Below are 14186 nucleotides of genomic sequence, written 5' to 3'. Positions count from 1 at the left end.
AGCACATGCTTGTGGAGCACTTATTGGGGACCTTAAAATACAAAGTACAACATTGTAATGACATTTTTAGATTGCCAAAACTCCTCAAATGTGTTACCAGTTTATGTTGATGATATTGTTTCCCCCCTCCTCTAGTTATGGTTTGGCCTTTAGTTCCGTGACTTTTGAAACTTGAGGGAAAATTAGCAAAAATTAATTTTCATATATAAGTAATGCTTGGATTGAGCAAAATTTAGAGGGTCTGGAATGAAAATCTTTTAGAGCATGGTGCTCAACTGATCTACGTAAAAGGTTCCAAATAAGGGCTGTTCACAGCACATGATGCTTGAGACTACTGAACATCAGCTGTGGTAACAAGTCCTTTTTAACCTCCTAGACCTTACACTAATATTCCCATTGTAAGCCTGTGCTGTGTTTATTTTATAAAACCAAAACACATGCCTTTTATGTGGTCTCCGGTAGCTACATGATGGATGATCCCCTTTCAAGTTTAATCCTGATAGTACTTTTATAAATTGTTAAAGGGCTTGTCCAACAGGGAAAATACATGTTTGCAAATAGCTTATTGCCAAATAAATCCACTTCTCATATAATAGAATAAAAAAAGTGAAACTTTTGCATTTCAGGAACACTGCTTGACATGATTTGAACATTCCCGGCACACAATACTGGGTATATGGAGATATTATTGAGATGCATCCATTAGTGAGAACAGGAACCTCATTCTTTGGATTGCTGGGGGGAACCACGGGGGATCCCAGCAGTCGAACCCTCCGTGATCGCCTAGTAATCCCCTATACTGTGGTTAGGTGATAATTTAAAATAGTACATTCACTTAATGTTTTTGTGGAAAAAAAACCCATTTAACTTCTAAAGTCTCCGAAACTATTAAGGTTTATATGAAGGGTTAATGTTGACCCTTATTGGTGGATCCAATTCGCACTCCCTATCCATGCTTTGCAGAGCTTAACGAGAAAAAGGATGGTCCAGAGGATTAACATTTGATGTCAGTTTTAAAAAATTTGCTTCCACTCCGTTTAGAAATGGAATCAATGCACCAGGGGGCACGCCAGGGTTGATTGGAACAGTATGCGATTGGTAGCACCAGGGGTTGGTTGCCGACTGCATGCGCTTGCATATTAAAGCATATGAAATCGACCATGGCACGCCCCGTGTGCTTTGATGTCGATTCAAAACAGAGTAAAAGCACAATTCTTGTGACGTCGCCTTTAAAGGGAATCTATCATCAGCTTTAGCCATGTACTGGTGCGGTCACAAGTACTGCTTTGACTCCATTTAGAAAGGGAATCAAAGTACACAGGGGTGAGACACTGCCCCGATTGCATGTGTTTCTATGGAAACGCATGCGAACGGTAATCAGCACCTGGTGTTTTGTATTGTCTAAATGTTGGCAGCAATGTAATTTGGCAAATCTCCTCTTCTCATGCGTCATGCTATGTGTGAGTGTGACCTTAACTATCGCAAGGGGGACGTATATATGGCCAACGTATATACGGCCGATATACATCCCCCATAGACGGCAATGGGTGCGCGGCGCCCTATGGGAGCGGTACAGTGTGGCACCGTACCGCTCCGTACCCTGGGAAAAAATAGGACATGTCCTATTTTTTTCACGGCATACGGTGCCGTGCGCCATGTATCCGTATGGAGAGGGGCGGGGGTGAGCAACGCTCTCCCCCTCCTCCTCTCCCCACGCGCCGCCGTGTGCCCGCTGTGCTACAGTACGGCGGGCAACGTTGGTGTGCATGCAGCCTAAAGCTGTAGACCGCGTTGGGTAACAGCTATGGAGATCTGTGTAACAATGGCTTTTAGCTGGATTTTGAGCGCACTGGTGTGAGATCTCTTCACTGAACACAGCACGGCTCTTCCCCTTTGAGTCAGTGCTGTAGTCGGCTTTTGGTTGAGCACTGTAGCAGTTACTCGCATGGGCTGTGTTCAGTGAAGAGATCTCCAGTGCTCCAAATCCAGCTATAATCCTGGAATATTAAAAACAAAACTCTATAACCCATTTCCACAGGACATGCCTCGGGCATCTTCACTTAGAATGGGGATCCTGTAAACATGTCTCTCAACCACTGTGAGTGGAGAGGTGGGACTGCATAGAAGTGATATGGAAAGCTGTGCGTTTAACACATCCTACACAGAGGACTGGCCATTAACATGACAAACCTAAAGCTTTCTCAACATTCTGTGTTGCCTTTAATTGATTGTAAAGCAAGTAAAGTTTAATGTGCCCATGTATGTATGTGTAAAAAGTTGTGAATTTGTAGTGATGGCATTTACGCCATGTAATGTTTTCTTTTCAGTGCCGAGGGAAGCCATGTGTCTGGGCAGAGTAATGGTCGCGACCCTCAAGCTCTGGCTAAGGCTGTTCAGATTCATCACGACACCCAGCATACAATGTACTTTGCCTGACAGATGAGTGGGATGCTGCACCCAACTCCATTCTCCTCAGAGCCCTAAAACATATGGTTGAAACAGTCTCCTGTTGTCAGGGATGGCGCTCTTGGCTTCCTACCAGCACACTTTGGACTTTTTGCACTGAGTCTCTTCACAGTCTGATCCGAATTGAGGAAAGTTGTGGAATAGTCTGTTTATTTAACTATATCAAAAACTTACTGTCTTCTGATGCGTTGGACTGACTCTTTACCTCAAACTTGCAAGATATCTGAAGATTTTGCTCCAAATGTTGTGTCTTTTCACTTGTTTTTCATTTAAAAGCCAGCATTTCTCCATCCTTGGTTATAGCAAACGTTGACATACTTTGTCTTAACTACATGCTGCTTTGTGAGTGTATTTATAGTGTTAAAGTATAATTGTGTGGGGCCATAAACTTGCTAAATGAGGTTTAGTCTTTACTGTAAAATACCTTTTTAATTTTTTTTTTTTACAGGTATTGCGGTCTGTCAGGTTCTTAGCATTGCAGACTTGTACTTTTTAGTGTGTATGAGCTGCAAAACTATTGCACTATATTGCAAATGAATTAATTTTCTGTATTAAATGAATGTGTAATATAAATAAGATTTTAATATAAGGGCCATGTGGCGCACACTGCCATTGGTTTTTAAAAAAAATGCAGATTGCCATTACGGTTTGTACTTTTTTTTTTTTTTTTTCCCTGCCACCTTCCCAGGAGACCTCCACCTCCCATCCAATGAAATGTAAGTATTTTGCCAGCACATGAAAACGCCCATGTTATGCTGCTGTGATTTGATACCAATTTTTACACTTGTAGAATGGAGTTTGGAATATTTTCTGGCAATAATTCTCTCCTAACAGCATTTCTGTGTAATTGTATGTGTAGCATCCAACTTTCTGTCTGAAAAAGACTGGTGCAGCTGAGGGGGTTTCTCTTTGGTTTTAATCCTACTTACAAGCATCCCACGGTTGTCTTTGGCATCAGGGTCTTGCAGTTTTCTTTATTCTGCCAGTAGGGCAGGCCCTGAAAGGGCACACAGCTCCCTATTAACTAACGTAGCAGCCATGAGTCAGTAGAAACGTCACAATTTTATACCAGCATTTTCCAGCTGTGATGAGTCTCTCTGATCTCAAACCAAACCATATTGCACAAACCCCCCCCCCCACCACCTCCTCCCCCAACCCACTGACCAACAGGGCCCTGACCATGTCATTTACCTTTTTTGTTGACCCCAAAATGCTGCATTGCTCCTTTTTGTTTCAGAAAGGTGTCAAATAAACCTGAACTGTGCTGTCTTCACCTGTACAATATTCTATAATGTGATTACTGTCAGCCAGCTTTTCGTTTTCTCTGTAAATACCTCAAATCATTTACTGCTTTAGTTTGCTTTGTCCCTTCACTCCACTGTTTTGCAGCATGGCAATTGTTTCCAGCTTCTGCTTTTCCTTTTTTGTTTCCCCACACGCAAACAAAATATACCTCACTGGGATAGTGGAAGATACATATATATATATGTCTTCTGTGGGGGGAGTATTAATGCTGCTTTTGGGCTTTGCTGCTTGTTAATCCCTTCATGCCAGGTGGAGGTCCACACTATTTTTCAGCTTGGGACATGCAAAAGGTGGTGTATTTATGCAGTAGCACTGAGGTCTTATCCAGCATTTTGGCATGTACAGCAAAATATGGTGGCCCATCACCTGGTGTTGAAGGGGTTGGGATGGCTGAGGTGTACTGTGTTCATATCTACAGCTTCTTTTTTTTTTCCCCTGCCTGTGCATAAGACAAACCTAACCTGTGCCATTAATTTTGCAGCGGTCACTGCAATATCCAGCTTGCCTGCTTGTGACTGGGGAGGAAGGGTCAATTGCACGTTTCTGTATATATATTTAAAACTGAGCCAGGACGCATCTTAAAATGAGAACATTCAGATCTGTGCAGTCGGGTTGACATAGGGTTACTTACTGCTTAGAAAAAAGAATATGATCCTCAGCTTTTTAGCTATTAAATTTCTTGATGTATGTATAATATTGGTGGGGTGGGGGTTTAGCGCTATGTAGGTGTGTTTGTAAGTTTTTAAAACCTTTGTTGCAGCAATACTATAGTGAAGTGTATTGGACATTATAAAATATTTTAACTGGGTGCAGGATGGGACAAGTTGGGGCTGTGTGTATGTTGAAACCAATGGAAATGTTGTCTAATTTTTAACTTGCATTGAATAGCCCTGCTCGGAGTTTTAGCCAGAGGATGAACTGTGAAAGCATGATATTTCACCAGAAAAGGAGGCAAAGTTTCAGTCAAGCAGATACTGCACTTAAACCTAACCTGCTGCCTGCAAACTGCCATAGACTTTTAGTGGTGGTGGAACCGATAAGCGTTTCCATTATGGTTGTGGCGTTCTACCTAGAACATCAGCTATGGTTAAGACAGTTTTTTAATTGTTCAGTCTTCTACTTTACACGTGGATGAACATGTGTGTCTTGCAGATATTTCAATAAATTCCCAACTACATAAGCTTTGCTTAGTTAACATTGTGTTTTGTATGTAGCAGCCCCATTTGTGTCTGTGAGGATAGTGAACAGGGTGCAGAGTATGAACCATGTGAGTTTTATTGGTTTAGTTGTAGCATCCAAGTCTAAATAGGTCTAGGAGTTAACAAAATTGTGCTAATGACAATCTTACAAGTGGAACATGTGTGACGTTATCACAAGCAAATAGTTTGTCAGTGTCTGACTTAAATGTAATAAATCTCCTGGAATAACGGTGGTCTTAGAACAACGTTTCATTGTGATAGATGGTACCTCGACTTGGCTTTTGAATCACTTTGACAAAGGCATGACTACTAAAGGCATAGATGGACTTGTAGGTACCCAAAGTTGCTTTCTTTTCCCTATGAGAAGATGCGTGAAATCCATATTCCTACGCTTGTTCTTGAAGCTGGGTGGAAGTTATGGAAGACTCTCTAATACTTTAAATGATGGGGGATGTCTGCTTTCTTTGAGGGCATTTAAAACCATTTAAATGAACTTCAATAATTTTTTTTTCCTTTGGGCTAATTTTATGATGTGTGAAGTTTGACAAGTTATCACTTTTTTATGCTCCTAATGTATAAGTATGATACTTTTACCATGTTAAGTTCTATAGTGTTTCTATGTCTACAAAGGGGATTCCTTGTACAGGAGTTTGCAATTGTTTAAATTTTGATGTAATTTTTTTTTTTTGTTTCAATATTGTTGCTAGACTTGTAATGTTCAAATTGTGTTTTATGAAATTCTGAATGGATGTCTATAGCAATACGAGGTAAAATACACTTTTTATTATTTTTATTTTTCCCTATGCTATTTAAGGGCAACTTACTGGCCCATGTTGCTAGGTTAAGATGCTGGCTGTATTGTTTCTTTTTTACCTTGCAGGGAAATAATTTGTTTGTTTTTAATGTGTAATAAATGAAATATATGGCAAGTTGCCAAATAATTGTGTTTTGTGTTTTCTCTGAGCTCAGTACAAGTATTTTTAAAGTGTGACTAAGCTTTATACAAACTTGCATAAACAATGCAGAACACTTATTAACCCTTTCACAACTGCCATAGTTGTCCTATTTGCACATGCCCCATGCAAAAAGGACATTTATAAACGTTATGATTGTGATAATCTACAGCTATATCTCCCTGGCATCTAGAAACACAATCCTGGGGTCCTATTAAGCAGAAAAATCTCCCCTCTATAGATTATATATGGATTGTGTATGTATGAGATATCCACTCTTAAAGTTGCAGTAAAACATTTAGATTTTTATATACAGCTTTCCATTTCTGATATGTCCGATTGTAACTTGGAGTGGATATCTCCAGTTCTGTGAAGCATCCATACACAATCCTTATACTAAAAGGAGAATCTTCTCTTTAATATGATATGACACCAGAATTGTGTTTTTAGGTACAGGGTACAAAAGATACAGCGGTTTCAAGTGTGCTTCCCTCCAGCTTGTCAGATGAATGCAGAGTATAGAAGGAGCTACAGGAAAGAATTGGCGAACGGTTCTTTCTGACGGTAGAGTTTTGATTGTGTTTTGAAACTGAATCAAAGTGCATGGGGGTGTGCCACGGCCAATTGCAATTTGTGTTTCTCTGCAAACGTCCCGTCCAATCGGCAACCAGTAACTGGTGTCTTGCATTTGGACAATGCAAGACCTTTGGGTGCCATGGCACACCCCTGTGCATTTTGATTCAGTTTCAAAACGGAATCAAAACACTATTGTGTAACAGCCCCCTTGGAATGATGGTGATGGAATGATGCTGCACATATTTTAGTTAGTTTATTCAGTTTAAATGTTTTTTAGTAAATCAGAAAAATTAAGTTTATTTTCACATTTTTGGTAATTTTAAAATTAGTCGATAAGATGTAATTACTTGCTAAGACTGTTTGTTTGTTTTTATCAAATATCATTTAAAAAAAAAAAAAGTAAAAATTATTGTGATAAAGCCCTTCTACAGGGTATTCGAATGTAGACAATTTGTATGAAGCATTGGAAACCAAAGCTTTTACTCTCTAGTTCCTCATATCCTACTCCAACTCTGCTTCACAAGATATGGTGGAAAATCAGAGAGATTCATGGAATTCTCACAATACTTACCACTGTAGGATAACCCTCAACTCCCAAGTCTTACTCCTTGGGTGGAAGCAGAAGGGGGTTTGAGTGGCAGACCTCCTTATATCTGATGGGCTAAAAAAATGTTTCAGCAGCTGCAGACTAAATTTGTATTGGCCTCAACTAAATCTTTTAGATTCCTTCAAATCCAACATCCTTTTAGGTCTGATTACCCAAGGGAGGAGAATGTTATATCCAATAATAAAATTATTTGCATTCTTAGAAAGAGACTAGGTTCCTTAGGGGTTATTTCTATAGTGCATCGGTATATACTGGACCTAATTTTGGAAGGATTTCCTGATAAAGTAGGGGACGTTGGGAGGGGGATATAGGACCTATAGAGCAAGATCTGTGTAAAGAAATCTTAGCCTGTGAACTTCACTGAGAGGGAGCATACTGTATCACAACTGTACCTGCTCCACAGAATATAGAACCCCCAAATTTATGTTCGTATCATGCTGAGATGGTAGATATACTCCTTTATGATCTGGTGCTGCCCAAACTTCAGATAGGTGGAGGTAGATATTAATGATGTTTATTTAATAAAGATTGTGCATTCTCCATTTGTTTGTATTGGAATATGTGAAGGACCCATGGTGGCAGGCAAAATGCCAGTGGGCTGCTTATTGTATATTGCACATAAACGAATTGCCTAGCAGTGGTTGGACCCGGGCTCTCTGACCAGGTCAGAATTTATTGATAAGGCCAAATTGCCATGGATAGACTTCTAGAAAGCTAACCCGCTACTTACTTGGTCTCATAAGATTTTACATTGGATGCTTAGGCTGCCTCCGTTGCATTGTGAAGTCCTCCACTCTTCTGGCATTTTAATCCTGGGGTGTGTAGATCTTGTTGGCCTATGGGAAGCTCTCTTACCCTCCCATGGACCTAATCTTTTAAAATCTAGAATGAGACAATGGACATGTTGATCATTTTTCGATGTGATCTCTGTTGGGTTTGGGGTTCTTGTGTTTGTTTACTCCAAAAACTGAAAAAAATCTTGTAACGGCTACGCGCACCAGGACACAATAGTGCCTAACCTTCCGGGTCTGACTGTCAACTGTCTGCGCATGCATCTGCATACTCAGACATTTACACTGCTCTACAATAAGTTTTGTAGAGCAGTGTATTGTACTTGAACCAGCGATCAAAGCATCGCTAGTTCAAGTTAGTATAAGAAAAAAAAGTAAAGTCTAAACATTAGAATAAATTAAAAAAAAGTCCCTAAAATGTCAGTTTCCCATAAAGACACTTAATAAAGTATAAAATACACAAATACCCCCAACATATTTGGTATTGCCGTGTCTGTAACAATCTGTATAATAAAAAAGAATAGTTACTGGCCCCGCATGGTAAACACCGGAAAAAAACGCAAATAATATCCCGAAAAGATAATTTTAATGCCTTTGAAAAATGTTCTAAAAAATGATTTATAAAAAGTTATGAAAAATAAAAAAGTTCTGCATATGAAAAGATGGCAATGCTAAAAATGAACAAGTTTTTCTCCTAATTTATTTTTATTCAGTAAAATTAAATACAATACACAAAACCCCCACATATTTGGTGACAATCTGCATAATAAAACCCCCACCTCAAACGCTCAAAAATTTTTTAATTAATACCCTTTAAAAAATGCTCTAAAAAGTGATTTAAAAAATGTTACGCAATCTAAAATAAGACCACTAAAAAGAACAATGCTTATTGAAAAAAATAAGCCCTTAACCAGATTTGTCACCCGAAAAATAAAGTTATGCATATGACAAAAACGGTGATGCTAAAATTAACATTTTCGCCAAATTACCTTTTTTTTCAAAATTTTTCTGAATAAAATCTATATAAATGAGGTCTTTTCTTAATCGTAGCGACCCATAGAATACAAATAATATACTATTTTTATGGTATGGTAAATGGCCAAAAAAAAAACTCCTAAAAATTGATGATTTTCATTTCATCCACCAACTAAGAGTCTCACCAATTAGCTATAGATGCCCCAAAATTATGTAACAGAAAAAAGTGCATCTCATGTGGCAAAAAAATAGGTACACCTTTAAAAAAAAAAAAATAATAATAATAGCCTGTACAATTTGACAATGCAAATCAGCTCCTGATGGCGCCTTCTTCCATTCTATGCCCGGCCGTGCGCCCATACAGCAGGATACCACCACATATGGGGGATCAGTGTACTTGGATTAAATGAAAAAAGCTCCAAAATTTGATTCCGAATTTCTCCCATTTCAAATGTTTGATTTTCCAGCCAAAATGAGTGTATTGTCAAAAAATATTACAATTTGTAGAACGCACCTCCATTTTGTTTCAACCCATTAAAAAAAAAAAACTAAAGGTTCTTAAAAGTGCTTTTTAATACGTTGAAGGTGCCTTTTCCATAATGGGGTAATTTACAAGTCTAGCTATTATTTAGGCCTCTCACGGTCAATAATTAAAAGTCAAGCAGGTCCCACTAAATACGGGTTTTGGTGATTTCTCTAAAAAAATGGCACCTAAATTCTGAGCCTCATAACATTCTAGTAAAATATGTGGAATCTTAAAAAAACCATGCAGACATAAAGCAGATATTTGGGAATGAATTTATTTGGGCACTATGACTGTATCAAAAGTAGAGAATGTAGAACTTTTTTCATAACTAAACACAAGAGATTTCATCCAAATTTTTTAACTAATTTCAAATACAATGGGGGGATTTACTAATTCTGGCGCAAGCACGACTGTCGTCATCGGAGATCAGTCTCCGGAAAGTACAGCCCGATGTTTTAAAGTGGCGCATGGCTGTTAGTAAATAATGGGTAGACGGTAATAATCAGTTGTGCGCCATAAAAATGCCAACATCAATGAGATGTGCGCCAAAATCTTGCATGGACTGCTTCTTAATTTTGCTCTCTGACCATTTTTTTTCTGGTCTATTGTGCGCTTAAAAATGCCGACATAATACACATAAATTTGACGGATAATGTGGAAAAGTTAGGCCACGCCCTCTTGCGCCAAAAACAGACGGAGGAGTTGGAATAGTCGGAAACATCTGTTCTTTCTGGCGCAAATTCATTATAAATGATCCGCAACAATCCTTCGCCCAAAAAAAAAAAAATCCTGCAGATACGATAATAAAAAAAAACAAAATACGAAGCGCATATACGATAATACATGTCCCCCAATGTGTCACGAGGAAACAGTCTCAAAATCCCCTGGATATCTCATAGCGTTCCAAAGCTATAAGCACTTAGTGACACAGCGCAGATTTGAAAAATGGGACTACGTCCTAAAGGCCAAAATAGGCTGAGTCCTGAGGGGGTTAAATCATTTCCAAAGATATTGTCATGGAAAGAAGCACATAATAGAACTGCAAATATCGACATGGACGTTCAGGCACCAATGACCCTCAGTCACAAAGTGGTAAACCATTTTCTTTAACACCTTAATGACTGCACTTTTTATGACGGTCATAAAGGTTACTTCTTCTAATACAACGCCTTTCTATAAGGGTTCATCAGTAGAAGATTGTGGGACAGCTCAAACCCAGCACTAATACCTGGGTGAGCTTACTGGGGCATCCGATCCTTCGTGCCCGAGGGTGCCGACTCCTCTTCACACCAGGTTCCGCCTTCTGGCAGGACTCGGACTGTAAGTAACTGAGCATGCCCGGCATGGTATACTGCAATACAAGTGCATTGCAGTGTAAGGGCTTGAACAAGCGATCAGATGAATGCTTGTTCAAGCCCAAGTGTTGAAAAATAAAAAAATGTAAAACAAGTAAAAATAATTTTATAATAAATAAAATAAAAGTCCAATTGCATATAAAATCCAAATAAAGTATATAAAACCAAAAAGTACATATTTGGTATCACCACCTCCATATCAAACTGTACAATAGATCTAAAACAATATTAAACCCGCTTGGTGAATGACGTAAAAAATAGAAAACACGAAAAACTTCCCTTAATATAGAGTTTTTAATCAAATACCCTCACAAAAAATGTTCTAAAAAGTCATCAAACAAAGTTACGTGCCCTAATATGATACAACTGACAATAACAACTCTTTTTGCAAAAAATAAGCCCTCAAGCAGATCTGTCAACAGAAAAATACAGAAGCTATGCCCCTGAAAAGTGCGATCAGGGTTTGGTCAGTGAAAAATGTACATTTTTCATCAGTTTTCAGTCAGAGTTTGTTCAGTGTCTGTTTTTCACATGCTCTTTTTTGGTGTTTTCAATGTGTTTTACACACGCAGATAATGTGTGTGAAAAGGGCTCAGTACTGGGCTCTATCTTTACTGTGGCAATTGATCAGTGAAAAACGCATTGCACTTGCTTTGCACTTGCATGTGTCTCAGAGTGCAATGCGGTTTTGATGCATCTTTTTTGTAAGGTGCGTTTTTCATGTACGTGACTTGCAAAAGTAGAGCATGCTGAGATTTAAAAGCGCATTAAAAAAAAAACCCTGGGTGTGCATGAGAAAAAAAGAGACAAGTCTGAAAAAGCCCATTGATTACAATGGGTCAAAGTGCAATGCAAGTTCTGCACGTCAAAAGCCCGTACAGGGGCCTAAAACTTTTTGACTCTGGGAGACCCTTGCAACTAGTGGAGAATAAAGGCCCAGTTTAGTGTTTGCAACAATTGTAGCTGCAACACCTTAAAAAATGGGACTTGTTTATTTTGTTGAATGTTATTTTGTTTGCTCATAATAAATTATTTTTACTTGTTTTACGCACAATAGGCTCCAGCAGACCTGGGGTTTATTTTTTTGGTGACAGGCCAATGGGGTAGGCAGGATGGGGTTTTGGGTGAGGGAAATAGAGTGATATAACTCAACAAACTTCACAGAATCCACGTTTGCATTGGAGGGGTTGAAGATGCCGCTCATTGTAAGACACATCAGAGACTCAGCAGTCGAACGGCGAAGGAGTCCTATCAAAAGAATCGCCTTGTACAAACATGCAATTATGAATAAAGTTGTTTGCGGCCAAAAAAAAAAAATCACCCAGAAGTCTGCGCTCTGTGATTGGTTGCTCGGCGGGGGCTCAGCTGCGCTTGCGTGGGCATGCTGGAGGCTTAGGGAACAGAGGCAGCAGCTGCAGCAGAGCAGCAAGGGACCAGGCAACATTTTATAGAAGAGCTGAGAACAAGCTGGGTGGATGGGATGGAAGCTGGACCTTCTACACCAGGTGAGCAGAGCCCCGGGGCTCTACCTCCAGGAGATGGGAGGGGTAGAGCTGCAGTGTAAAGGAGGAGGGAGAAGAGTCTCTGCAACTAATGTTAATGGACAGAGAAAACCCCCTAAAGAAATGCAAATTAGGAGTGTGATGCCAAGGGGAGGGGGATGGGGTAAACAATGGCATTAGGGGATGTGAGGGGTCCGCCGGATTCATCTGGATGAGAACAGGTTCACTTCACAGGTGGGAGCCTCTAGTTCTCTGGAGAAGTTTGTGTGAGGCATGAGGGGAAACTGCTTCAGATGTAGGAAGGGCAGCACATCGTGTAGGGCAGGTGCAGGGGTGTAGTGCTGAAGCTATTACAGGGGCTCTGCTTGTCTGTCTACACATCTGTTCTATCTTCTAATCTCACGTCTATCCCTGTATCTATACATCCATTCTATGCACTCATCTCATGTCTATTCTATGTACTGATCTCACATCTATCTATACATCTCTTCTATGTACTCATCTCATGTCTATCCATCTATCTATACATCCATTTTATGAACTCCTCTCATGTCTATTCCTCTATCTATTCTATGTACTGATCTCACGTCTATCCATCTATCTATACATCTCTTCTATGTACTCATCTCATGTCTATCCATCTATCTATACATCCATTTTATGAACTCCTCTCATGTCTATTCCTCTATCTATTCTATGCACTGATCTCATGTCTATCCATCTATCTATACATCCATTCTATGTACTCATCTCATGTCTATCCATCTATATATGCATCCATTCTATGTACTCATCTCATGTCTATCCATCTATATATGCATCCATTCTATGTACTCATCTCATGTATATCCATCTATATATGCATCCATTCTATGTACTCATCTCATGTCTATCCATCTATCTATACATCCATTCTATGTACTCATCTCATGTCTATCCATCTATATATGCATCCATTCTATGTACTCATCTCATGTCTATCCATCTATATATGCATCCATTCTATGTACTCATCTCATGTCTATCCATCTATATATGCATCCATTCTATGTACTCATCTCATGTCTATCCATCTATATATGCATCCATTCTATGTACTCATCTCATGTCTATCCATCTATATATGCATCCATTCTATGTACTCATCTCATGTCTATCCATCTATATATGCATCCATTCTATGTACTCATCTCATGTCTATCCATCTATATATGCATCCATTCTATGTACTCATCTCATGTCTATCCATCTATATATGCATCCATTCTATGTACTCATCTCATGTCTATCCATCTATATATGCATCCATTCTATGTACTCATCTCATGTCTATCCATCTATATATGCATCCATTCTATGTACTCATCTCATGTCTATCCATCTATATATGCATCCATTCTATGTACTCATCTCATGTCTATCCATCTATATATGCATCCATTCTATGTACTCATCTCATGTCTATCCATCTATATATGCATCCATTCTATGTACTCATCTCATGTCTATCCATCTATATATGCATCCATTCTATGTACTCATCTCATGTCTATCCATCTATATATGCATCCATTCTATGTACTCATCTCATGTCTATCCATCTATATATGCATCCATTCTATGTACTCATCTCATGTCTATCCATCTATATATGCATCCATTCTATGTACTCATCTCATGTCTATCCATCTATGTATGCATCCATTCTATGTACTCATCTCATGTCTATCCATCTATGTATGCATCCATTCTATGTACTCATCTCATGTCTATCCATCTATGTATGCATCCATTCTATGTACTCATCTCATGTCTATCCATCTATGTATGCATCCATTCTATGTACTCATCTCATGTCTATCCATCTATGTATGCATCCATTCTATGTACTCATCTCATGTCTATCCATCTATGTATGCATCCATTCTATG

At 39.0% G+C, this 14186-nt stretch overlaps 2 protein-coding genes across 3 annotated transcripts in view; both read left to right on the top strand.

Annotated features, from left to right (window-relative positions):
- The window catches only part of LOC140118659 (protein argonaute-4), a 57738-nt gene extending 51826 nt beyond the window's left edge, over window positions 1-5912 (top strand). For both annotated transcript variants that reach the window (XM_072136836.1, XM_072136835.1), the window contains exon 18: window positions 2328-5912. In XM_072136836.1, coding sequence (XP_071992937.1) covers window positions 2328-2436 — 109 coding nt within the window. In that variant the 3' untranslated portion in view covers window positions 2437-5912. The remainder of the gene's footprint in view (window positions 1-2327) is intronic.
- Window positions 5913-12121: 6209 nt separating this feature from the next.
- Window positions 12122-14186, top strand: part of LOC140118661 (protein argonaute-1) — a 46888-nt gene continuing 44823 nt past the window's right edge. Inside the window, exon 1 of the mRNA XM_072136837.1 lies at window positions 12122-12258. Within this exon, the coding sequence (XP_071992938.1) occupies window positions 12234-12258 (25 nt within the window). The 5' untranslated portion in view covers window positions 12122-12233. The remainder of the gene's footprint in view (window positions 12259-14186) is intronic.

The sequence above is a fragment of the Engystomops pustulosus genome, chromosome 2 (assembly GCF_040894005.1).
Source record: "Engystomops pustulosus chromosome 2, aEngPut4.maternal, whole genome shotgun sequence".
Taxonomy (NCBI): domain Eukaryota; kingdom Metazoa; phylum Chordata; class Amphibia; order Anura; family Leptodactylidae; genus Engystomops; species Engystomops pustulosus.
Note: the sequence above shows the minus strand (reverse complement) of the source record. Positions and strands in the feature narration are given on the sequence as shown.